Source organism: Strongylocentrotus purpuratus, unplaced genomic scaffold, assembly GCF_000002235.5.
Source record: "Strongylocentrotus purpuratus isolate Spur 01 unplaced genomic scaffold, Spur_5.0 spur5_scaffold_8, whole genome shotgun sequence".
Lineage (NCBI taxonomy): Eukaryota > Metazoa > Echinodermata > Echinoidea > Camarodonta > Strongylocentrotidae > Strongylocentrotus > Strongylocentrotus purpuratus.
In genome coordinates, this window is record NW_022145614.1 from 5,176,600 (window position 1) to 5,204,349 (window position 27,750).

A 27,750-nucleotide genomic window follows, 5' to 3' on the forward strand; every position below is an offset into this window, starting at 1 on the left:
TCGATGTCAAAACGGTTACGCAGTTTCCATTTATTTACGAATGCGCTGGAATGGAAATGACTCGGAATCATTTTCTCTTAGAACATTCATACATTATTCATGTAATTTACAACAGGGCAATGGTATTTAAGTTGTTTTAATCACTGCAATGAACATAATTTATTACACATTTCTGTCATGGAATGTTAGCATATATCACACCTCTCTTTAGTTGGATTGTATCCATCGAGTACATGCTGGCAATCAAGAATTTTTATACAGAGAAAACACAATACTTCTTAAAGGGGCATGATCCCCGTATTCCAGAGGGCGCTCAAAATACGTACGCGCTGGCGGACGGCGCGATAGCTGCCTATATTGACACCAACAGAATACGGCTCTTACGCAGATGGCATGTTCTGATAACTACACTGGCGGGAACGTGCCCCTTTAAATTTATTGTTATGATACAATATGTAATTTACGGGTATAAAATATACATAAGATTAATAATTCCGAAATAGAACGCATTAGAGTGACATCATTATATACAACCTACAGTAGTTAATTACAATTGTATAACAATCCATTTATATCATTGATCTGCATTAGTCAAACAGATTTAAAATCTTGCTAAAAAAAGTAAGATTATACTACTGTATACATTGGAATGTAGTGTGATACGATTTAAAAAAAAATCAACGTTAATTTTAACGAAATTTCAGGGCCCCTTTTTATAAAAAAAATATTATCCGAATAACAAGACACGATAAGTGTTGTAAGCTACTGAAATCCCTACGTTAATTTGATTGGCAGGGATCAGGAAAAAAGTCATAAACTATGGCAGTTGCTATTGATAACAAGTTTTAGGAAACGGGGCCCAGAAAACTGTATTATATTAATTGGACTGATACATGTATGTTGTTCTTGTAACATCGTAATACCTCGGTTGACATATCAGCCGATAAATTACTAGTGATTCAGTACATTGAAAACACGGCTTTGATCATCGTTTATTATATAAAGTATCTATTTCATTCTTTACAAATGCTCACTTAATCTGACATGTATATGGCATAAGAATACAACAAAATATAAATCGTATGGTTTATAAAATAGAAACCAATTTCTACTTGCTTAAAGACATTACTTATCGGAGGGACAGCTAACCTTTACACAAAAACAGTACGTGTACTTTAAAACGCCGAGATACACTTCACTTTTCTACAAAGCTTTACATAAATGTGCTCCAAGATCACAATGATTGTACAAATATTGCATGACTGTGTAGACTTACGTATTAAATATTTTAGAAGTACTGGTCGAAATATAACTAGATAAAGTGCAAATATAATATATTCATTAAGACTTGCAATTAATTAAAAGCTCTTTATAAACGCGGGTATTTACACACTAATCTCATTTCTATCGACGGTAACATGATTTGAAAGATAAAATAAATATATACGATAATGTGAACTCATATAAATATAAATAAAATACCTTTTCAAAATAAGACATCAAATGTCACTGAACAATAATTGTTATATTGTGCTATAAGCATGCGACGCAACAGGCATGTTACATTGTTAGTCTGTTCGTTTATCGACTCTCAGTCATAATTGATATATAAAAAGCGTTTGTATAAAAGTAGCAATTATAATCGGATGAAATTAAACCAAAAATAATAATAATATAAATCCCAAGACACTGTCATTTGTTTTCCAATGAGGACAAAAAGATAATAAATAGTATATAAAATCAGTAGTTATTATTTTGTCAGTTCTGAAATTATTTTGTATATCTATTCTTCACTTAACATTGGTAAAGTATGTATTTGATATGTCATCTTCTGTTTGTAAGTTTAAAAAACCCTAAAGCTGATAAACATTCGGATTTGCAGAATTTAGAGCATAATTCCTTTTTACGTTATTTAAATGATAAAATGGCAACAAGTCATGTTCACTTCCTTAACATTCAGGAGATTATGGAGTGCGTAAATAACTGTTTTTAATGACCGGACGGAATATGATTGTAAAATGCTGGACCGCCTATAAATCATAGATGATCTCTCTTTTAGTACCCGACAAAGATTTTTTTTCTCAAGATAATAGATAAAATATCAATCTGAATTAGGAATGGCTTTGATATTTCATCTCGGAGGTAAAATGATAATGATAATAATAAAACGAATTTAAATTGCACTAGAGAGACCGAATTCCAATCATCAATTTAGAAAATAACTTTGAGACGAAATTAGTGTTCTCGAAAGTCCTTTGTTTTTTTGAAAAAATCCCTATCATTTACCATTTGCGTCTATGAATTAAGAAACCATTTTTACTTAAAAAGAAAATATCTTGGAATGGTGTGTCGATAAAACCGGTAGCTCTCAGTACAAGTCTGGATGGAGGAAGAGGACGAGAAGTATGTTGAATAAAATGACGTTAAGAGAAAAGACTAGCTGTACCGCGCTGCTTCCCTTCGTCTCACCGATGTCAATACTAAGACTTGATTCAAGGCTTGTCAAATCTTGTCTGATAGCTGCAAGGACGACATCAGCGAGAAGCATGCCACCATCATCTATTACATTTTTGTATGAAAAAGAAGGGAGTGCGAGAAGGAAAGCGAGACAGAGAGAGACAGACAGACAGACATAAGACAAAGAAATAATCAAATCAATTTTTCTTAATTTTAATTTTCAGAGCTTTTTATATGTACTGTATTCCATTCATTACCAAACTTTTAATTTGCGTATGTGTCCTGAAACATATGTAGGTAAACTGAAGAAGAAAAAATAATCAGGGTACAATCGCTTTTTTTTATTCTTACGAGAGTTTAAAATAATGATGACTTAAAAAAACAAGATGGTCTTGAAATACCAAGTATTTGACATAAAGAGTAACAATTAGAATATAAGCAAGTTGAATCGAACTTTGATTGAGATTCAAGTGAATATGGAACGCTATACGACGCCATTATCTTATGATGGACGTTACCCAAGCAAGCCAATTCTAGAGGTTACAATTCAACTTTAAAGCGGCATAAAATATATATCATTACTATATCCTCGTCTCTTTTCGGCCCTTGTTAAAAAGTATCTCCTTACCTTCCCGACATACTCCCGGAGCTACGGGCGAGATCCCGGTCACTTGTATCCAGTAGGCTGCTGATGTATAGTCTAAACTTTCCTCAGGATAATCATCACCAAGGGTTAGACCAGTGCTAGAAAAGTCGCTGTAAAAACAAAAGATAAATTATAATCATGCAGCTGATTCTTGTTTATGTTTTGCGATTTTTTTTCTTCCTCTCAGTGGCTTCACTCGACCATAGACATTTATACAGTAGGCTTGCGGTTGCACCATGTGAGAGAGAGAGAGAGGGGTGATTGAGGAGTCCTGAAAAGGACTCTCGGTAATCTTTCTTGAGGGTTTGTAGTCCCGAAAAGGACTGTTGGTGTAGTCTTGAAAAAGACTGTTGGTTATCTTTCTTTCTTAGCTTATAGTTCTAAGGAGAACTATAGCGCTTGGAGGGATGACTGGTGCACCCGCAAGCCTATTGTATATCTACATCACCATGCAAGCCGATACTTACAAGCAGCTTGTATAGACATTGTCGACAGATCCGCCATAAAATGATCCAAAATGTACCCGCCCCATTCCAATTTTTTGGCAATTGGCTGACACGATTCGAAAATTAATTGCCGACACATAAAAAGAAGGGGGTATTGGATCATCTAGTAATTTTGGATTGGGGTGGGGCAGGGGGCAGCTTCTCTCGGTGGAAAAAATCAACAAGCATCAGAAAAGCTGACCACAACATGAAAAAGTGACTACATTAATGAATAAGAAACCAAATAATATTGGAACCGCTGAGTTTGCTTATTGTAAATGTGTGATGTAAAGCTGCTTACTAACCTCTGTAAATTAAGATTTCAATGTGGTTGTTGCCACATCAGACAAAGGTTGAACAATTGTCGTCAATCATCGAGAGTAACTTCTGAACCATGCAGTATTTATACAACTTGAATTGTGTAATTGGTTATATGGACCGAAGTTTTAAGACTCAGTTTCTAACATAGTCTTGCTGCCTTATTTCATTAGAGTAATAGCTTCAATTTTGAACTTCAACGTGTATCAATAACACTTTTTACACAGTTTTGTTTAACAACTGAAATATTCGATTTATTTAAAATCTCACACGACAGTATTATTGGCGGCTGGGCAGCAGGTTGATTGTCGGGTACTGCAGTACTCGATAACGCTTGTCTTCAGGGCATTCAGTACATCGGCTTGAATGGAATTCCACTGCAAAGGAAGAGACAAACAATTAAGTTAAAAATCTGTATCAGGGGAAGACTGGGACTGAAATTCAGTTAGGGAAGATCGATGTGAATGCATGGCACACACAACCTATCGACCGGCATTCAGAACACAATTTGACCAGCCTTTAATATTATTAATACAGCCAAAATAGCGGCCCGTGACGAAAACTCCCCTACTTCTTAATGGTCAGTCCGCCCCTGGTCTGTTTATCCAGTGGCAGACCCAGGGGGAGGCGGGGGTGATGGGGGTGGGGGGGGGGAGGGCGAGGACAGGTATACGCTCATGGCTCTTGCCAAATTCGAGACCTTTCGTTGACACTTTTCAAAGATTTTGGATACAAATGTGAACCGCCCTCATAATTATAGAATCCTGATCCATATCAGGTTAGAATACTTAGGTTACAAAGAAAGAAAGGTCATACAAGAGCATTATCCTATGAAAATACAGTCAAATATCTAATTACATTACTTGCCAATAACACTCCTTTACCTAATGAAAGCAGGACCTACTGTAATTATATACAGTAGGTCTTTTTCAGGAGAAAGAAGGGCAAACAAAGGCGCACAATCCCTCCTTCAAAAACTTGAAGAGATTGAAAGAATGCATTGATACTCACATCATTTATGTCTTCATTTAGAAGAATGAGAACTCCATTCTGTTTTGCAGTAGCTGCATCTGTATTTTGAATATTTTAGAGCATTAAAATTCCAATGGTGAAATGATCAAAACGATCTTCAGATGGTAAACAATGCTAGTATAAAGACTGGTTACACCACATGCAGAGGAAACATCACGAAGGGGAACTTAGGTATCACAAACACACCGGGGTTAACATTACTGTAATAATCATTCATTTGAACTTAACATTGCGCAATCAAAGTTTCCGCTTATACAGTCTTCTTTTCATGCAATTTAGTTACCAAAATAGCTTTGCCTTCTATAATATGTCTGTTTTTATTTGCTTATCACGTATGCATGAATGTCATTTAGTATATCATTATTTTAGTACAGTATAAAATTACATATACATCTATATATTTCCTTTAAAATCAACAAATAAGAGCCGTAACATAACACCGATATTTTCGAGGCAGATTCGGAAAGGGCTTGATTATTTTGATTTCGTTAGGAATTGGAAACTTGGTTGAGTTACTTAAAAACATGCAATAGCGAAAATAAATAGGACATGCAAAACACAGCAATAAAACCCACAAAGCACTTCAAAAAGAAATAAAGGCAAACAGAACATAATGAAGCTATGAGAATTAAACTAAACAGTCTAAGCATTTTCTTTGTTTTAACCACCATGACATTTTGACTTTAAAAAAAAAAACACCGCCATGAACCAGCATTTGATATTTCCTTCTTTTTTTTTTAAATATGCAGATGAAAAAAATCTTTTGCAGAAATACGGAAGCAAAATAATGCAAAATGATGATAATTATATGCAATAAAGCTATCAAACATACGCTGACAAATGTTTCCATAATAACTTCTGGTACAGTTGCATCTACACATTTCTTCTTCAAAAGCCGAATCATGCAGACAGTTTGAAATAGAGCAATCACTGGCAGCAGTCGTGGTGGCAGCAATAGGTATCGATGTTGTAGCCTCGACTGGATCATAAAATGTTGTAGACAATGAGTTTATGGTTTGAGTTGTTGTCTTTATCTCGCCTCTTGTCGTTTGGCTCTGCGTTGTAGGGTTGCGACCGAGGGTTGTAGGCCTTAAACTTGTTGGATTGGGCGTTGGTTGCTGCACTCTTATTTCCACGGAGTCAAATTTCACTCTGAATGGCGTCAGCTGGGAGTCAACTCTATTCCTAGTTAAAGTGACACGGATTCCGAATCAATTTGACTCGGATTGTGTGGCATCAGCTGAGAATTGACTCAATTCAGAGTCAATATGACTCCTTTTTCGTGTCACTTTAACTAGGAATAGAGTTGACTCCCAGCTGACGCCATTCAGAGTGAAATTTGACTCCGTGGAAATAAGAGTGTGTGCAGGTGTTGTTTGAGCTAATTTGGCATTTGGCGCGTAGGTAATAAAATCAAAACACAGTGTCGAAAATTATCAGCAGCAACAACGATAGGTCATTGGATTGTGACAGGCCTAAACAATTTTATGATGTTCTAATATGGTGTATATTTTCTGAAAAGGTAAAATGTGCTTAATTTATTAATTTATACGTTGTAAACGCTATCATTAGTAAATGCCGTAGTACCAATGTGTGTGTGTGTGTGGGGGGGGGGGGGTGAAGTTCCAGATCAAATTCTAGTACGACTACCTATATACATGATTGTATATTATGCTGTGCGTTTGCAGGTGAGACAAGACTTGGTCGCTCTTTACGTGTGCAAGAGCCAAATCAAGTGAAGAGACGAGATGAAGTCTAGACGAAGTGAAAACAATATCATGCACATTTAGAATCAACATCAAACCACAATGGGCAAACACAAACCATGCATATACATATCCGTTGCACACAAAGCGTCATTTTCTAACGCAAGACTGCGTCACGCGAATTTCGCTGTCCCTGAAGCGCCACGCAGGAGAGACATCGTACAAATTGAATGCAAAACAAAAATCACAGAGCATACATTGTTTTGGATACTGGTGCATGCACTAATTTGCCTTCACGTGTATAGGCTTGATTGGCGCAAAAAATAACGCAATCGAAATGACGCCTTGAGTGTAATTATCAGGATCGAACTCTTTATAGTCGGGATTTGACATGCATATACGACAGATATACAAACTAGCTAGAGGTATGTTAACGGATGAAATTGGGAGTATACAACACCAAACACATTGACACACACGAGATTATTATTCTGTGCGACTCTGATCATGTGACATGATCTGAGTCATAATGATCATGTGCCCATTATAGAAAGTGATAACTACCATCCAACCCAAGTGCCAAGATCACTGTGCTCCGTCTTGAAAAAAATGTCAAGTTCTCGGACAAGAAATACAAATACTTAGGTCTATAGACAGAATTAACATCATCAGCGTGCCATTATAAAGTCCACTCTAAGAATTCACTTATGTCGCCATTTCCGACGACAAACCACAGTCCAAACCACCATGCTAAGTGGGTAACTCTAAAAGTGCTGAGCTGTTTAATATCAAAGACTCTAATGAAACAAGGATGTATTGAAATATACTAGAATGTAGTACTAAAGGAAAGCTTATCTTTGCCATTTTAGTTGCAGATGCATGCTTTATTTTTTTAAAGTCCCATTTTATGTATGTGGTACCGGTATATTATCACCATGGTGACGCCACAACACAAGCATTGTATTGTACAGCTATGATACCCTCTACATGATGATATGCCTGTGGTGCAAGGACATTTTATTCCCAAACTGACATTGAATCAAATATTAGCTGAGAAAGCAACTCCCATGTTTATCATTATCCCCAGTGGAGACTTATAAAACGGAGCATATTCACACGATGAAAGTAACTATCGATGCCATATCAAAGTATGTTTAAATCTGAACAGTTAAATTCATAAAAAAACAGGCCATAGTGTTTGGTACTGCTCTGGGGTTTATCTTTGTATTATCTGAAGCATTTTTATATCCACATTAATATCAAAGGGAGCCGAAGAACATGACGCCGCCATTGAATGTCGATTATTTACCCTTCTTAAATATGTATCTGTTTGTATAAAAACATGATAACGGTTTACTTTTTTTTTCTACGATTTCAAACTTGTCTAATGCCATATTGTTGAATGCAGCCTATGAAAAGATTTGATCGCCCATACTTACTACACACAAAATCGGGGTTCTCTGCATCTGTTGGGGAGAAGAAAATAATAATAAAAAATTAGAGGTATAAATTATTCACGGTCAGAAGCTAGCGTATGACCGGAAATGAGAGAGATATTTCATGGGTCATTTCTTCTTCCAAACACACACACTGTTGATAAAATCACAAGGCTATATTCTGTTTACCTTCGTATTTTTTCCACAGAATGGTATGAGAGATTAAAATATATATATAACATGATGGTTTAAAGCTTATCAGTACTAGTTTACAGGAGGGATTAGACCGCCCTACAAGGTCACTGGACAGGTGGTTATCTCATCAACTCAGCTCTCAGTTAACATAAGAAAGACAGGATCATGGGGACCAATGGTCACCGATTAGGCACTGTTTAATATAGAGAGGGCGCAAGTAGCTATACAAGTAGTGCAGTGGGCCTTTAAGTTTGTATCTTGATCATGATTTTCATTCATTTGAAAACGATAATCAAACAAAATGATTTTCATGACAATATTAGATAAAAACAAACATGTAAATTCGCCAGCTGATATTTTCTTTTATAACTAACCTTTTATATTTAGTTTTTGATGAGTTAGTTGGTTTATACAAATCCTACCCTGATGTCATTATCTGCACAATTTGATTTCATATGAGGCCAAACGTAAATTGTAAATTGCGTCATTGGAATTAAACAAAAACTTAGAGGATTAGAAACCTAAAAAGAAATATTTTGGTGAATACACACAGCTACACCCCATTACACAAAAAGATCATTATCATCATCATCATTCCTATATTAATTACCTAATTGTTCTCACCTAAATGGTTAATGAATTCAACGGCCATTATCTCATTATTTATATTATTTTGTAATAGAATCAGGTGCATAGTCATATCCGGCAGATTGAAGGGAGAGGGGGGGGGGGCTGGGGTCGCAGTCCCCTAGCATTTGAAATCACCGATATCCGGGTATTCACCACCCCATGTACGAGCATAAAGAGGTGATTTGTTATTTGTTTATCCCGACTTGTACAGCTTGACGATTTAATTACTTTGTTATACTTAGATCGCTCGCTCTGTTCGTTTGCTATAAATTTACAAATATTGAGTTGATATTAGGGCAAGAGATATCAGATCCCCCCCCCCCCCGCGCAAACGGCGAATGTCCATACAAAGGGAGTAGCTTATCGGAATTTTCTCGAGATAAACTTTATTTCAGTGCACACTGGAAGGGCAGACTCGGGGATATTTTCCTTGTGCACCTCCCCCCCCCCCCCCCCCCCCTCTCCTCCGCCAAATTATGAGTGTACATAATTGATAGGAGCATCCTCGGGCACTTTCATGGGTTTACTTTATCCGGTCCGGTCTTTTTTACCCGACACTTTCTGAAATTATTTTACAGCAAACCTACGTAAACTCGTCTCTTGGCCCGATACTTTTTAATACGAGATAAGTAATCACAAGAGTTCGTAGTCTTTTTTTCCTGTCTGGTATTTATATCGCAAACTTACTGCACATAGAGCAAAAGGCCGGGCATCCGTTGATGACGTAACTCCTATCACACCAGCTGAGGGGCCATCCGGGACTAGCTCCACAGTTCTCATGAGTGTCTTCACAATAAGCTAGGGAGGAAATCAAATCAAATTAAATCAATTATTGAAATAGAATTCAGAATTTTGGATTACCATTGTTACGAATATTTCATGAATTTGTAAATGATTGTGTGCTCACGCAAATAATACTAATTGAAGTGAATTGAAGTACACCTAGCCTGGTAATTTTCTTTTAATTTCCCGTTATTTAATTCTCACATTTGGTGTTGTTGCTTGTTCGTTGGATGAGAGAAGTACTATGTCGAACTCTACTGTCCGTAATATACAAGTAATTATAACACAGGAAAAAAACATGTTATTAATTTGCTCCACATTTCAATTTTATCTGATCCACTCACTTGCGCAATCAGAACCAAACCAGCCATCTTTACACGTGCATGTACAGTCATCATTCAGTGTCCCACAGTTTTGGCATTCGGCTCTGCATTCTAGCAAATACAAAAATAACAACAAAAATAATAATAACAATAACAATAATAATAAGAATAATCATAAAAATAGTGATGATAATAATAATGATACTATAAGAAGAAGAAGAAGAAGAAGGAGAAGAGAAGAAGAAGAAGAAGAAGAAGAAGAAGAAGAAGAAGAAGAAGAAGAAGAAGAAGAAGAAGAAGAAGAAGAAGAAGAAGAAGAAGAAAGAAGAAGAAGAAGAAGAAGAAGAAGAAGGAGGAGCAGAAGAAGAAGAAGAAGAAGAAGAAGAAGAAGAAGAAGAAGAAGAAGAAGAAGAAGAAGAAGAAGAAAAAAGAAGAAGAAAGAAGAAGAAGAAGGAGAAGAAGAAGAAGAAGAAGAAGAAGAAGAAGAAGGAGCAGAAGAAGAAGAAGAAGAAGAAGAAGAAAAAGAAGAAGAAGAAGCATGATGATGATGATGATGATGATGATGATGATGATGATAACAACATTGACTTTAAAATAAAATGCGTAATTATTTTACTTACCACATTCCGTTTCTGTGGGTGAACAATCACCTAAAATAAATGAAAAAATACAAGAAATGTATCAGAAAATTGCAAGAAATATAAGCATAAACTGGGCAATTACACGTCCATTATTTATACAATTACAACAATATTAGTAAAACCGAGTCCAAATTAAAAAATGAATAGCTGTAGCGGCCTATGACCTCGCTCATACAATGAAATAAGAATATTCTAACAACATTCCACTGATTTTCAGTATAACAGCTATGATGGCGTTGAAGTTTCATGATTGGACAGAATGCATCTGTGGAATAACATACACCTCATGAGATGATCAACAAAATGGGAGGTGGTAGAAAGATCCACGGAGCAAACCATCAGGTTGGTGATATGGGGCGGTAATACAAAAATATGGATGTTAGACCTCACGATTTAACTGGACCAAATGGCATTGGACCGAATGGAAATTGGCTATACACTTCAGGTTTTGAAACACGATAACCCTTTTAATTTGCGGTAGTTTGAAAACATTCCAAAACCATTGTGACTCAGTGTTTTAGGATTCGAATACTTACTGCATAGGTTGTCCTTGCATAAACCACTTCCACCTTCGCATTTGGTACAGGACGGTCCGCTCACGTAAGGGGATGAGCCCACGTAGTTCCCCCTGTAAATATAATTGAATAAATAAAAGAAATACACGATATTTTTCAATTTTAACTCTATAACATTGGCGTATCCAGAACACAACGAGCCACCCCCCCCTTCGTTTGAGGGGGGGGGGGGCTGTACTGTACATCCAGGAACACATTTATCCCTACATTCATCGGTTTATCTTGTTTTTCGCATTTTAATCTACCCAATTTAATTTTCACTTTTAATCCCCCACTATCATGACACTGATGCCCACTAATTGACTCGGCCCACGCCACATATTTGCTCTCACGCTCATTTCCATTTTAGAAATGAGTAATAGTTTCATAGAGAGCTAAATCACTTGTAGAAACCATGTAATAGTATCGGGACAGCAGTATCCAGAAATAATTTTGACGAAATTTATTTCACCATTTCGATAAGTGAACTGCTTAATGTTGGCCGATTTTCACAACAGTGACTATACTTCTGGGTACTTTTTGAACCGTGCCTCCATCGTAATAGCTTAAAGTTCAGCAAACATGGAAATCGTGTATCATCATGACAATAAATACTGGAAAAGGGTTTTGCGTGGGATATTCAGTTTAGTTCAATCACACATTGATTGATTACTGAGCATTATACATTGGAACCGTTTATTCAGAGTCCACTTTACTTCCGTCATAGCCCTTCGATAAAATGGGATAAATGAGATTCAACTCATTTTCTTTTCGTTCACTCGGTGGTTGCGAAAATAGCAGAGATAAAGAACGATTTCGCTTCAGAACACCTAGTCCTTAAGCCCAAATCCAAACTTTGTTTAGCCTTAGTTTAAAACAAAACAATTGCTGAGACCCCGGAAGAGAAAATACAAGCTCTTTAGAGTTTCAATTTTCGAGCAAAATATTCAAGCAACAAGAAGCCAGAATATACTATTGTTTGTAGCTTAGCTATACAAATATTTTTAAAGTCCACTCCAAATTTTATTAAGTTAAACCGAAAATGAAAATTCTTTTTGCCCAATTTATTGATCGTGAGGCCGGCAGCCACTGAGCAGCGCCAGATCGACGTTGCTCTATCCTTTGTTATTGTTGAACGCCAAACAAGGTAGCAGCAACTCCCGTCTTTTAATGTCTTTTGGTATGACGCGGGCCGGGGTTCGAACCCACGACCTCCCGGTTGTGAGGCGGACGCTCTACTGACTAAGCCAACACACTGGCTTGCTCGCTCGCGAAATATAAAATCCGTGCCGAAATACATAGATACTACATTGTTCAGAAATACAAGTAGCCGAACGCCATTTCGCCCCCCCCCCCCCCAAAAAAAAAAGAGAAGAAGATTGATAATAATAAAAAACAAAGTAATAACAAGCAAACGTAAAACATCTTAACTTATTGATGTTTACAGTTTTGTGGATTACGGTCTGACAGTTTGTGCTATTAAAATTTAAAAATCTGTAAACAGATTGTGATATTACAAATCAAAGAATGATAAAATATTATGACTCTGGGTTACACTGGATTACACTGGTTCAACAAAGTATTGAATAAACATTGCTAAGAGTTAATAATCTTGGCAGTTTTAATTGCCAGTTACTGTACCGTTTCATAGTCCATTATTCTGGCTATCGAATTCTATAGTTGATTTTTTTATTTTAAGAACAAATCTTTCAAAATGGAATTTCTGACCTCGCCCATTGTAGTTTAAACAAAACAAACAATAAACAAAACAATAACTTACGCAGGACCATAGTTACAAGTAACGAGCCATGCATTAGTGAATGTTCTGCCATCGTTATCTCTTGCCTCGGCGCAGAACGTTTGTCCACAACCCACTGCGTACGTCGATGCCCATACATTCTGAATCAAATGAAATAAGGATAACAAATAAGTAATTAAAATATAAAATCTTGATAAATTGAATGAAATTCCCATTTTCCCTTCTTTTCCAGTCAACAACATTTGGATTATTGCAGATTTTGGGCACCAAGCCCCCCCCCCCCCCCCTGTTTACATGTATAATTGGAGCTTTATACGCATATGGCTGCTCTTTCAGATTTGATAGGGGGAAGAGTCAAGCTGGGCACGTACCAAATGCATTTATAATTGAGAGACACAACAAAGAATTACAAGTCCTCAAATACAGCGGAGCCAAAATGACACCAGGGCCACCAACGCCCCCAGTCTTCCCTTTATAGTTAAACCTGCTTTAGTGACCACCTGTCTACAAAGACCCCTTGTCTACAGCATGCACATTTTTTGTTTCCCTTGAAACTGGTTTCTCATTGAAACGTGTACTAAAGGAACCTGTCTACAAAGACCACTTTTTGTGTTGCCTTGGGCGGTCGCTGTAGACAGGTTTGACTGTACTACGGTCTACAGGCGTAGTACTCTGTCCACATACCTGTGTGTAGTGCCCACACTGCTCCCCGGATTGACATGTCATATCTTCATAGTTGTAGTATATGTCCTCATTGTACCAGGCCTCGGTGGCCCGGGTCCCGTCCTCAGGGGTCCCCGGGGCGGCGAGACCATAGCGGATGTAGAGGTTCTGGCCCACAGCAGGGAAGGGTGAGGTGTTGGCTGGGTTGCCATGCTCGTAGAGGCAGCCGTCCGACCATTCCTGCGCCATCGAGGCAAGGGTGTCATCCCACTCCTGCATGGTCGAAAACGAAGAGATTATTAAAAAGAAATATAAAATGTAAATTAGTATCTATCTTATAATAACAAGAACAGCCACCCCCAAAACCCACAACTACAATACCAACAACTGCACGACTACAACCGCCAACACCAACAATAATAACATTTATTATTATTATAATAACAACAACAAGAAGAACTATTATTATAATAATAACATCAACAACAAGAACTATGATAATGGAAGAGGATGAGAAAAAGAAGAAGCAGGAGACAGATTTTTAGTAAAAAGGCGCACACACATAATTCTGATCACATTAAGTAGAGAACATTTTTCGGAATATTGTGCCCCCTCTTTGACAGAATCCCGGATCTAGACTATCCTGGCCCTGAATATAGGACCGTAATCATCTAGAGGTAACCATGGAAATGTAAACTAACATTACATTGTCAATATAGGCAGAATGAGGGCAGGTGAATTCAGAAAATTATAAATATTGATTATTTGCTTTTCAGTCGATGCATGATTGTATTTTATTATGACGACCAAGCGAGAGAAAGGGAAATAATGATCATAGTAATATAGAAGGAAAGCAATAGCAAACAGAAACAAAGATTCGGATTTTGTTACTAATCATTTGCTGAACAAAATCATGAACAATATCAAGTTAAATAGTTTGCATAACTATGTACAAAAGTTATATTTTACGGTTTCAGTTTGTATATTGTAAGACAATGTAAAGTATTCGTATTTTTTAAAGTATCGATTGTAATAGAAAATCCATTATTTTTGTTAGGTTACGTTTTCTAAACTAATTGGTACCAAAATAATTTTTTAGCTTGGGTTAGGCTCGACTAGCACATGTGCTGTTATCTGACTCCTTTTACCAACCAATAGTTTATCTTTTAACGAAAATTAAGGAATACATATTGGAAACAGACAGAAAGATAGATAAACAGACAAAAAATCGACAGATGTCGTTGTGAACACAGATCCTTAATAATTTAATACAGGTAGACAGACAGACAGATAGACAAGTCCGCAGATATATCAACTACTGACCAGATAGCGGTATTCATATGATTATTCTATTCATATGAATAGAAAGGAGAATATGGTTCTAGTAAATTATTTATTACTATTTTTTTTTTTACTTCTTCAGTGTGTATAATTTGTAAGGGACTATAGTATAAAATAATGATAACTTTAAATATTCAATAACGATTTTTTTCTTCTAAATCTTAACAATTCTGTAATATAGGGCTCTCTTCTTTCTTTCTTTTTTTTTTATCCCCACCCCCCCCCCTCTCTCTCTCTCTCTCTCTCTCTCTCTCTCTCTCTCTCCCTCCCTCTCCCTTTCCCTCTCCCTCCCCTCCCTCCTCTCTCTCCCCTCCCTCCTCTCTCTCCCCTCTCCCCCTCTCTCTTCCTCTCTCACTACCCCCCTCTCTCCCTCTCCCCCTCTCTATCTCCGGCTCTACACACATGACTCATGATCAGAAATCTGATGTCAAATATTTGTTTTGTTCATTTGCCTCTCTATTAAACTTATATTCATTCCTGTTCTCTAGTTCGCTACACAATTAGTTTCTATGTTTCCGATTTACCCATAAAGTGCAAGCTAATCAAATAGACAGAAAGGTCTTAAATATTTAACAGCAAATATCCCCGAAATAATGACATACGAAAGGCAAATATAATCACTCAAAAGAGTGTGGTTGTTATTCTACCTGACTGTTATAGAAAGCATAAATGTTTGTTAGTAAGCAACCGACTGCTTTATGTCCTCTCCGAGGCAACTCAAATCTTGGTTCACATCAAAAAATGCTATTTCCTATAATAATGTCTTCCAAAAGGAAAAAAACGTGTATTGAACAGCACAGAATTATGTAATATAATTGAAAGAATCTAATAAATGTAGAGTGTATAATTTATTTCCTATAAATACAGTGTTTCGAGGCGCTTTTTGGGTGTAAACTTCATTACAATGAATGTTCATAACAGTAAACCTGGAGGCGCTATGTGTAAATCATAAACTTTCTGTCTTGAACTGACAAGAACGAGAAGGAGACACGCTAAACACATGAGGAAGAGCATGAAACATTCGTATTGTGACGTAACAGTAAGGTGTTGATAATTCATATGTAGTTTACATTATAGCCCTTATCCGATTTATTTTTTTGCGTTCATCTCCGAAATTCGTCTAAATATCAAATTCAAATCTATTTCCACTTACTGAACAGTGAAACGTAAAATATAACAAAGATAAATTTATCGATTAATAATTTCGAATATCAAAAATGATAAAAAGTATTGATATAAAGAGTTACATGTATAAAACATAGTTGACAATACACAATAAATATTAGTACATCAAAATTCAAATGTGGACATGAGTTGGGGTTGAATTAACCTTGTAAACAGAAGAAAACAAAATCAAATAACAGTCAAACAACATGGCCAAGAAGAAAAGGCAGAGAAAGAGATTGGGAGAGAGAGAGAGGGAGAGAGAGAGAGAAAGAGAGAGAGAGAGAGAGACGGAGAGAGAGAGGGAGAGAGAAAGAGAGAGAAAGAGAGAGACAGAGAGACAGAGACAGAGAGAGAGAGAGAGAGAAAGAATTGGGTCAGGGAAGGAAAAAAGAACAGTAGGTATGTACATAGATAGTACAATAGAACTATTACAATCCCGCTTTTGGAGGGGTGGGCGTTATGACAAAAACAGAAATATCGTAATATTGACGGCAATAAAGTGTCTGTAAATACGAGTGTTAAACACTTCGATGAGTTATACTGCCTTATCATTAACAATTATATGTTTTACTTCATGAAGGCAGGCCAAACATCAAAATTATCATTTTGGGAAAAGAATTCTCGTCCCAGATAGATAAATGTGATTCTTTGCTAAAGAAAATTCTAATTACATTCGCATTCCACTATTTTATGAGCCTGAGACCAGGTTCATGCTGAGACCGATGACAATAACTTCTGCAAACAAGGAAGTAGGGAATGTCTACACTCAAACAATGCCGTTGTTACATTGACGTGCTACACTTTGACACTATGTATGTTCATTGAAAGCATGACAGCATGCCATGAAATTAAAGGATATTCAGACAACACTTTGAGGCTTAGGGGGTGTGGTATAAACAGTGAGATGTGAATTATTCAACTCATACCTCCCTGGTGTGGACTTGTAGATAATATCCTAGAGTTCATGTACAGACAGCGTATACCGTGGACTCTATATTGATTGTAAATTATGGATTTTCAATCATGAACATGCTGCTAAGTATTGACTTGCATTTCATTTTCAAGTCAGAGAAAAAGAGAGTCGAAGAAATAGGAGAAGATATAGAAGGGGAAAAGATAGTCATTATACATAGGGATAGAGATAGGGAGAGAGAGAGAGAAAGACACAGAGAGAGAGAGAGAGTGAGAGGGGGACATAGACGGATAAAGGGGAGGGGAAGAGGGGTGGAGTGAGGGAGAGAAAGAGAAAGAGGGTGAGAGGGAGAGGAGGGAGGGTGAGCTTTTAATATCACTATTAATCATGTCTTCATTGTCATAATCATCCAAAAAAATATGGCATTGTGATAAAATTCTATTTCTGATTACAATCAGGGGAAGGATTTATTGTGTGTGCCTTGTATATAAAAACCCTGTGAAAGTATCTAGCATTGTCTGATAAACCTGATTAGTGACAGTGCTTCGTAACACCCTTATGAAAAAAGGGTACAGAAGGCTTCTTTTATCAATAATGACCCTCATGGTAATTTCCTTTGGTGTTACAATTTCAGAGATCTGTGGGAAACGTTATTTGAAAGAGAGGAAGTTTATCTCACGCTTAGCAAACACTTTAAAAGGTTGACAACTCGAGCCGGTGAACAAACAAGAACAAAACAAACGCTAAGAAATATCACCGGGCATATATACCAGCAATGGAGGGCATTAACAAATTAAAAAAGGACTCATTAAAATCACAAATATTGGGATTTTAATGTTAGAAGGTAGGCGGATGAAAAAAAGTGGTTAGATACCGCGTAAGGAAAAAAGAAGAGAAAGCAACAGATTATGAGGCGTCACTTTGCTTGACGTACGACTGCGTCGGCGTCAGTGACTTTGTGCGGTCTTTGACGCGCGATGTGAGAGTGAAAATCGTACACAAATTGAATGCAAAATGAACAGTACCAACATATTTGATTTATTAGCTTATGTATGGGCTAATTGCCTTTACGAACTTAATGAGCGCAAGTCGTGACGCAACTGAAACGCCTCGTGTGCGCTTGGAATTGGAGTTATACGTTGAGCACTGCCCATCCGTCAACATTATTTTGATCGCGATTTTATCATTAATCGCCCATGTTTTGCTGAGGTATCTGGACAGCAAAATGCCACACCCATTTTCTGTTGCCAGACGATCTTATAATATGCGCAGGCAGGAAAAAATATTCGAATTGAGATGATTGATCACAATCGAATTGAATCGAGGAAAAATCCAATGAATATAATATATACCTCCACCAGCAGCGCTTTAGTGCAGCTTCACAGTGTTTAACGAGACTCTTTATGGGTAATAGAAATCGTAAGTAAATACAAAAAATTCTCAGTAAATAAAAGAACGGGGAAACACGCAGACGACAGGCGGCTAAATAAACTCAGAAAGATAATGGAAAGTAAAAAGCGTTACACTTGGCGACGAGTAAATAAAAGATGCCTGCTAGACATGACAATGCGTTAGTGGGAAGATGAGCGACACTGGTTTAAAGATTGACGCGCGACGTGCTTGAAAGACTAATTTAGACCGCTTAGAGTCTTTGGAACGTATAGTTGGATACAATAAAGAGTAACTGCTTCTGATGTAACCATGGTAACCTAACACTATGTATCAGTTTTCCTTTCGAACATATCACGTGTCAATATCACATAACGTGTTTTACGATGAGCTGGTATATGCTTTCGATGAATATAATTAGATACCATCATCATGTGAGTGCAATGTATCGATGTATCTGATTTCATTGAACATATTCATAAAACCAAGAAAATCCTTGTTGATATTCAAGTACAGTAAAAGTAAAATGATGCAAACAAAACGATTTAGTAAGGAGAATAACAATAATTATGATAATTAATGAATATAAATAAATATATATTTAAGAGTTCAAAATAATGAATGTGGGCTGTAGGTCATTCATTTTAATATGTGGAAATTAGTTAAGAAGATAAATAATGGGGAGGCCGAGGGCATAATTTGTCACAAATATATCACTTTTAAAACAATGCTTGATAAATCCCAAACGCCAAAAGAGTTACAAATGAACTCTTTGGAATATCGTACTGTATTGCCATTTATATACCTCACTTAAGAAATCCAGCCATCTGATTGGTCGAATTGCATTCATAAACTTCAACTGTTCCTGTAAAATTCCCGGTAACCATGCTTAAAACATTTCAATATTTTTAATAACCATGGTTATTAAAAAAATAGGTCAGTCTCCATGGTTACCCCATAGGTTTACATGTTAAAAAATGGTTTGAGCGATGGAGGATACCATACGTGTGCGAAAAATTGGTCGGCAATTTCAATACAATTGAATCTCGATCGATCTTACCGACAATTTTATCTTGCATTGTTGACATGAAGACGAAAATTAACTCTCAAAAACAAAAAAACAACATCTGCCGATAGATCTTGATCTAAGTTCGTGCCAATATGCATTGCAAAAGTAAAAGAAGGGTCCATTTCATGGAGCTTTTGCGAAGCATCCCTCACGCGGAGCCGTTTTCAATCCATTTTAATGTATATATTGGAGAAAACTGCCAAGCATGTTAACGGCGCGCGATAGCCGAGTGGTCTAAGCGTTGGTTTTCGCAAGAGTTCGAATCCCGTCTTCGACAAAAATGTAAATTATTTTTTATTTTTTATTTTTTATTCTATTTTTTTTCGGCATATAAAAGTATTAATGACTGCTTTAATATTCGAGAAATAGTTGTTTTCATACGCTCTCGGGAAGGTTACAATTGGGCTATTCCCCTCGGCAAGCCTCGGGGAATAGCACAATTCTAACCTTCCCTTGAGCGTAATAAAACAACTATTTCTCTCAAAGCAGTCATTAATACTATACTGTATCAGTTGTTGTTGTTTATGAGGATGATGTTGTTATTCCTGCTGCTGTTTCTATTGATGTTGTTGTTGTTTTGTATGACCTTGATGTTGTTGTTGATGAAGATGATGTTGATGTGCAGCCGATGATGACGTCTTCTCAATGTTCAAATTGTAAATAAACACAATTTCACGTAATGCGAATAGAACTGGAATTAAGTGATTCAACTTTCATAAGTCTGCTCTATTTTACTATATCACGTATCCGCCACTGACCTACCTATCACATATCAATTTGACCTTCTCGAAACGTCAAATTACAGGTATATGACCTCTACCTCATCCTTCCCTATACCAGCACAAGTGAGTAAGTGTTTCTTTAGTGGAAATATTTCCCATTGATACTGTAAACAACTTTTTTTTTTTTTAATCCAAAGCTGTACCTACATGTACTAAAATCAGAATGGATGGGTGGGAATAGGACCCTATCATTTACCATTTACTGGGCAGTGACACTACAGCATGACTATAATCTATTGAGTGTGATGGAGGGAGGGGTGTGGGAGAGGGCAGGGGGCAGGAGAGAGAGAGAGAGAGAGAGAGAGAGAGAGAGAGAAGGGGGGGGGGTGTCAGAGTGCAATCATAAATTTGAATGTCATATAGTCCCGATACAAACTGAAGAATACAAGGGATTAAATTATTCATTGATGAAATTAAAAAAATACCGAATTTCCTTTAATCTACCTTTAGGAACTTATGTTAGTTATGAAACGTATGAAATATGATGATTCTCACTCCCTCCTCTTTCCCCTCTCTCCATCTCTCCCTCTCCCTCTCTCCCCCTCTCCCTCTCTCTGTCTATCTCTCCCTATCTTCCTAGCTCTCTCATCCCAAACCCAACCGCATGATAATAATATATACACTATGTCTGACCTGCCCGTGTATTAACAGCATATTGCTAACGGTTGACTAGATAAAACCGGTGACCTTACGATCAATAATCATATCGGGCTTGGTGGACTCTATACAACCTTCAATCAAACCTAGCAGTGGCTTAATGCCTTTTCCCGCAGGGCAATGCCTACCGCACATTATACGTGTACACCTGTACTATATGGCACACAATGATTTGATTTCATCACTATAATGTAATGTAAACAGAAGAAATGTCATATTTCTAAACATCGACGTTACTATTCATAGAGATGTTCTACAAACATTCCTCTGCATGCCTGCTTGGCGACTTATATTCACGCATTCTTTCTATGGTAATCATAATGATAGTTGCAAAATTATATAGCGCCTTATTCACTGGAAAGAAAGCGCTTATATAATGTGAAACAGTCAAGACCGAGTAATAAAACACTTGATATGGTCATTATGAATTTATATATCAAAGCAGATAATAAAGCTATCATAAACTTCATGTTACATATTGTATATCTTGTTTCCTTAAAGGGTTGACCTCTTACAAGGTTTGTTTCCTTTTCGACCACTGCCTTCCTCACTTGTTATAATTCATATTATGTCTTTGTCATACATTTGTCCATTCATATATGTATTTTTATCTGTTGATCTCTTGAGATGAAATAAATGAAACTGAAAATGAATGTTTCTTTCCATTTCATGGACCTTTAAAAAATGTAAGGATGAAATCAATTATAACCCCGGTGTTTCTAAATTACATTTGTTAGACTATTATATGTTCACGCTATTTTTGCTCTACATTTTAATTAATCAATATAACTTTACACAAAGGAAATTGCAAATATCAATAGTGCAATATCAATAGAAAAACTTACATTGCCAAGGTCGTCATGTCTGCTCAACTGGTGTTGATGGCTTTTTTTTTGTCTAATTCTATTTGCGGGGGCGACAATTAATTCCCCTCAAAGTTCTTTGTACTTCGAAAGCGATTGGTGGATGTGTGTTTAACTATCCGTACTTCTTTTATCATTGTGTATGATATATTCCGGGGACAAGCCTGTGATAGGCTTTTTGCCTTTCTTTGTCCCTCCTACACATGTTGATATGTTTTTTTGTTATTTCTATCTATTGCAATTTTGTATTGTACCTTTTACTGTTGATGGATTTCTGTATATCTTTACTGCATTGTTGTTATTATAGGTTGTTTCATTTTTTATCGAATTGTGAAAATAATGAAATTGATTGAATTGCTTGATTGACTACTCCACAATAGGTTAAATGCAGCGTAATAAACACAAGTTTATCTATAATTCATATATGAAGGCTCGTCTATATCCTTTACAATCAGAAGATGAATTGAGGTCCTTTTAATGCATGGAAGCTCCGCTAAACCAGAGTAATTAAAAGTAGAATTTAGCTCTTTGTATTCTCCAAACAAAAAAAGCTATATTAAAATTCAACCTGTGTAAACATCGAATACTGTAACTATGATGTCCTTGGTTACTATTCAGTTCAATTCAATCATGCACAATGACTCTATGATTATGATGAACGGTATGATGTGGGATGGGTGTGCAAAACAAATAGATACATGTAAATAGTTTATTGGTTTCCACAATATCTCATTTTACAAAGAGTGCCTAACAACATATTGAAAATGATTTGTAATATACATATACAATACCGGTACACACTATTCAGAAAATCGTCCTTCAGTTAAACTTAAGAAAACGTATGAAGACAAACAAATCTAAATACAATCTTTAAAACTAGAAATTCATCAATTATTGTGGTGGTGATTGTTTTACCTGACTGCTAAGAAAGCATAAATGCTTGTTTAGTGAGCAACCAGACGGCTGACGGCTTTAGGCCCTCTCCGAGGGACCTGGTAATGAGGATTAATGCCTTACCAAAGGGCACTAGCGCATCGATTTGGTTTCGAACCCGGGTCACCGGTTACGAGACCACTGCTCTACAGACTGAGCTATCGTGCCTCAACTATTAAGGACAATTAACTATCAATTAAGGACATAAACAAAGAAAAGGTAAAGAATGAAAGAAATGTAACAATAGAAACTGTTAACTATGAACTAAAAATGTATTACTAGTTAGAAGAGAAAGTTTATTTATCGAACCATGAGTGCACCTCTGTCGATTATGGGAAGATAACAACACACTGATACTTTACCTTTGTGCCCCAAACCCCTAATATTAATTCTCCCCATCAATCACCTCCCAGCTCTTTACACAATACACAAAAGCCTGCAATGGCAAGCCAACACAGGCAAATTGACATTTGACGCGAATTGTTGGATATACCCGTTAAATTATTCACTGAAAGCCTTAACCCTAGACGATAATAAGTAAATAATTCCGGGAGTGCGTGACACAAGACTTGATACATGGGCCAAACTAGGGGCGGATCCAGTCGGTGGCAGGGGAGGGGGCCAAAGAGGAGAACCAATTCGTAAGAGAATATTTAGCGGCGAAACAGCAAGCCGATGAATATGCGGGGCGGGGGGGGGGGTATGAGCACTAATATCCCCCCCCCCCCATTTGAGCACCAGGGGAGGGGGCGCGTCTTCGAATAAATGTAAAATTAACGTGTTTTTAACTGTTTTTTTTTCTCAGGGAAGGCCCCCCCCCCCCCTGGATCCGCTACTGGGCCAAACGTAGAAAGAAAGGTATATTTTGATGTGAACTATTTCTCACAGATGCAAACTCAAATAGCAATTAAATTACTGACAGTTCAAGACTAATATTAAATTGGCAGTCTTTGTTTAAATGAATCGAAGGTTTCGTACATTTTTTAAATTTCGACATGAACATTATTGATTCCTGACTACATTATTTGACGGTATCCACACAGAACATCAGTTTTTAGCACGCATACCCATTGATTCAATACATTTTCTTTCGGACAAAAAAAGTATAGATCAACTACTCATTATGGATATCAAGTGTGATATTTATCATTTATGATCCCTCCCCCCCCCCTCTCTCTCTCTCTCTCCATCTTACCACATCTTCTCTATATCTTTCTTTTCACAATTTAGTTTTTCATTCTTCCTGTGTGACCATGGTTTTGAGAATAAGTTATATAAATTGATTAAATTCAAATTTTCGTCTGTCACTATCGATAGTGAATCCAGCATAAAGTGGAGTCCCCCAGAAAAAGAGAGACGAAAATCAACAAATTTGGAGTGGCTGTGGGTCTAGGGTACGTGGTACCCAAGTATTATCGCCCCCCTTCCAGGTTATCACATCTTGAGACGCCATTGACTATGAAGAATAATTCATATAGTAAACAAATACACGCTGCACTTGAGATGTACTGGTTAAAATATAGTCGTAAAGAGACTCCAATAGTTCTATTGTAATTCACCGAGGCCCATATTTTTAACCAGTATCTCAAAAAGAAGGCAGGGCATATTTGTTTTATATCCTATACAATACATCAAAAATGTATTTGAAATCCGTTACGCTCGGTGAATTTACAACTCAGCGTAGATTGCACGGCGTCAGCGCCGTGACACAGGGGAGGGGGGGGGGGGTGTGGCCAATGGAGGCATTTGAACATACACCTGTAGTAGTTTTTCAAAGCAACCTAAAATGGTTCAAATCATATTTATAGTCACGTAAATATCTCTCAGTCAATACAAAACCAATACATTTTTTATGCAGGATATAATATACACATTGGATCACGCATCAGCGGAGATGCATCCAGCATGAGTCACCGTAATGGCACTTTTAAGACATTTAGGGGCGGGAAGGTCCGTAATTTACTTCTGAATCTGAAAAGGAGGTCCGTCTGTTCGTATTTTCCATCCCTTGGAAAGATAATATTTACGAAAGTTCGGACTCTATAATCCATTGGTACAAGAACATGCAAGAGGGAAAACGTCGTTAGCAATTACTATATGTATATGAACAAGAAAAACACAATTTGGTGAATGTGAACGAGCTACAGCAATACATTTCGTAAGCATTTTGGTGTTTTGGGCATTATTATGTCCCATATGTTACCACTTTTCTGGAATTATAATACATTATTGAGAACAACATAAAATGTTAATTCATTTGATTCCTGTTGTCCAATTCAAGCTCTAGTTTTGCTATTGGCTTCATACTATCATCAGATACAATGACATTTTAGATGTGGTCGGTATTTATTAAACGTATGGGACGAAATAGCTTGGACCGGCCCAATTACAAAATGCTTTTAAGCCTTTTAGCATCATTACGAGAAGTCAACGCTATTCAGCATAAAATTCACCGGATCCCGTGTTTCCGTCTTAGATTGATGTTCCGTTTTGACTTTAATTAGTGCACCTAGTCTACTCAAGAATTTAGATATACTCTTTTATTCTGGTATAAAAAAAGGGACTCGTTGTATACGATATCACATTCACATACCTTAATCATGATTATAGTAAGATAATGCTTCATGATACGCTTCAATTCCAGTTACGCTGGAACCTTTGAAATGATTCTGTTTTTGTTTTAACTTGCAGTTTGTCTCTCCTCCCACCATGCATCTGCATAGCTTTAGCTCTCGTTCCAACGTTCTCTTTTTGGAATCATTATTCTTTCCACTTAAAAAAAAAAAGAAGACCTTTTCAATATTTTTAAATCTATTAATAGCTCTTTCTCGCATTAAAAATACAGGGCTACTATTTAAACTTGTGTATACTTCCTTATGCTCAGTCCGTTATTCACTTTTCGAAAAACTATACATTTTAATATAGTAATATTCATGACTACTCAATAATTTGTGTACTTTGATAATATTACTTTTTCATAATCATAACAGAAAGGAAGAGAAGAGGAGAGGAAATGACTCAATGACTGCAGCATTTTTAGTTTCATGTCAAGCACTTAATAGCCATCCTTAATGAGTTTAATTTACGAAGTTCTTTGCAGGTCTAATGGTAGCTTATTTCCATGAATAAAGGAAGATGTTGCTGCATTCTAGAAGAATACAGACATGTTCAAAATTATTGATATTAATATGTTCCCCATATGGCTTTTAGGCGAGGGCAAAGGTGGGGGTAAAAAAAAAATAAAAAAAAAATATTCCAATGGCTGACCTAAAAAAGGTGACCTTACCCCCCCCCCCCCCACCAACGGAACAAAATGTCAAATTTTCAAATTTCGAGACCCCCCCAAAAAAAGTGTCCCTCTTACCCCCCCCCCCCCCCCCGCTTATTCAGCGGCTGGCTGAGTCGTTGCGAAATTTTGGGCCCGATTTTAATCCCCCCCCCCCTTGAAAAAATCTTGCGTACGCCACTGCTCACAACTAATTTGTGACATGATCTTGGGAGATAAGAAAAGGACGGGGCAAATGTAAAGCATCCAAGAAATAACCCCATTGCTTTCTCTCTCTCTCTCTCTCTCTCTCTCTCCCTCCCTCTCTCTCTCTCTCTCTCTCTGTCTCATTCTCTCTCTCCATCTAATCCTTTACCTATCTGTCTATCCTCTTTCTAGCCCCCCCCCCCCCCCCACCATCAGTCAAAAATTTGTCAAATTAAGTTAATTAACAGCTCACCATAGTTTTCATGTTAGCAGCTTCTGGTGTCACTCTACCCCTCCCGTCGTTGTGCGTAGCAACGATAGCATCTGCATCTGATGAGCTGTAACTGGTTGTCACTGCTCGCCTGCTCCTACTCTGCCCCGCATCATCACCGCTCCTCCGTCCCCTCCCCCTCTCACCACCGGCATGTACAACCGATGATGATGACGATGTCTTCTCAGAGATGATGTCGACAATGGTGTCTCGTCCGACTTTATGAATCCCTTTTTGTGTTGCTATATCGCGTCTGTCCCTTAAAAAGAGAGCCTTGCTGGTGTCGACATGCACCCCACTCTCCTCTGGCTCCCTACCCCACACCCCGGGGAAGGAGGCGATGGTAACCAGTAAAGCTGCACTGCAGCACAAAGTCAAATGCAACATCTTTTTTTCGCTTGATCTGTTCGGGTGACAGGACAAGTGTGACAGTATTACCTAGTGCTAATGGTTTGTTTATGCTATAGCTGATTATTTCCTCCTATGCTCTAACAATGGCTTATTTATTTCCTCTTTCGGACCAGTGCTCGTTATTCACTCGAATGGCATACAGCCAGCCAAACAATAATCTGCTGTCTCGTCTCGTAGGGTATTTATTGTGTATTGATCCGCCCACAATTAAGTTGGCGCAGAAAACTATGAGGGCACTAATATCGTGTTAAGTCACAGCCTTACGTGCAGTTTTAACCGTGAGGTTCATTCCCATTATCAGAAACATTTATACCAAATACGAAACGTGAAAAAATGGAGGGAGTTACTGAATTCTATACTTTAAAATGATTTTCCACAATCATAATTGTCGGTATTTTCTCCATGACGGTTAATTTTGGTGGTTTCAATTGGACTACAAAAAATGAAAGCATAAGAAGCAAGTTTTGCTGAAATATAATGGCATTAAAAATGCGTGGTAGAGAAAGGGGGAAGAGAGGGAAAAGAGAGAGAGAGGGAAAGAGAGTAAGAGAGAGAAAAAAAGAGAGAGGGAGAGAGAGAGAGAGAGAGAGAGAGAGAGAAAGAAAGAGAGAGGGAGAGAAAGAGAATGAGGGGGAGAAGAGAAAGAAGAAACACAAAACCTTTGATGATAATTATTTTGTTTTAAATTCGTAAATTCAACCTAATGCGAGTAAAAATTAAATAATAAAACAAATTAAAACACACCATAGCTCTGCTTCGGATACACGGTTATTATTAGTATAGTAGTATTATTGGTATGGGGGGGGGGCATCTGACTGTACAATAGGAGGGGACTGAACATTGTACTGAACAAG

The 27,750-nt window shown here is 37.2% G+C and overlaps 1 protein-coding gene across 2 annotated transcripts; it reads right to left on the bottom strand.

Moving 5' to 3' along the window:
• Nucleotides 1-27,067, bottom strand: LOC593642. 2 transcript variants are annotated; one of them, XM_003730190.3, is made up of 13 exons: nucleotides 26,468-27,067; nucleotides 13,650-13,901; nucleotides 12,987-13,105; nucleotides 11,189-11,280; nucleotides 10,632-10,661; nucleotides 10,033-10,122; nucleotides 9,593-9,703; nucleotides 8,084-8,110; nucleotides 5,771-5,917; nucleotides 4,918-4,976; nucleotides 4,177-4,283; nucleotides 3,086-3,213; nucleotides 1-2,559 (listed from the first exon to the last, which is right to left on the bottom strand). In XM_003730190.3, the coding sequence occupies exons 1-13, from the start codon at nucleotides 26,870-26,872 to the stop codon at nucleotides 2,369-2,371; spliced, it is 1,758 nt and encodes a 585-aa protein (XP_003730238.2). In that variant the 5' UTR covers nucleotides 26,873-27,067; the 3' UTR covers nucleotides 1-2,368. The 2 variants fall into 2 exon arrangements, with proteins under 2 accessions (XP_003730238.2, XP_798206.4); XM_793113.5 differs by lacking the exon at nucleotides 5,771-5,917 and having other exon boundaries at nucleotides 26,468-27,066.
• Nucleotides 27,068-27,750: the final 683 nt, after the last annotated feature.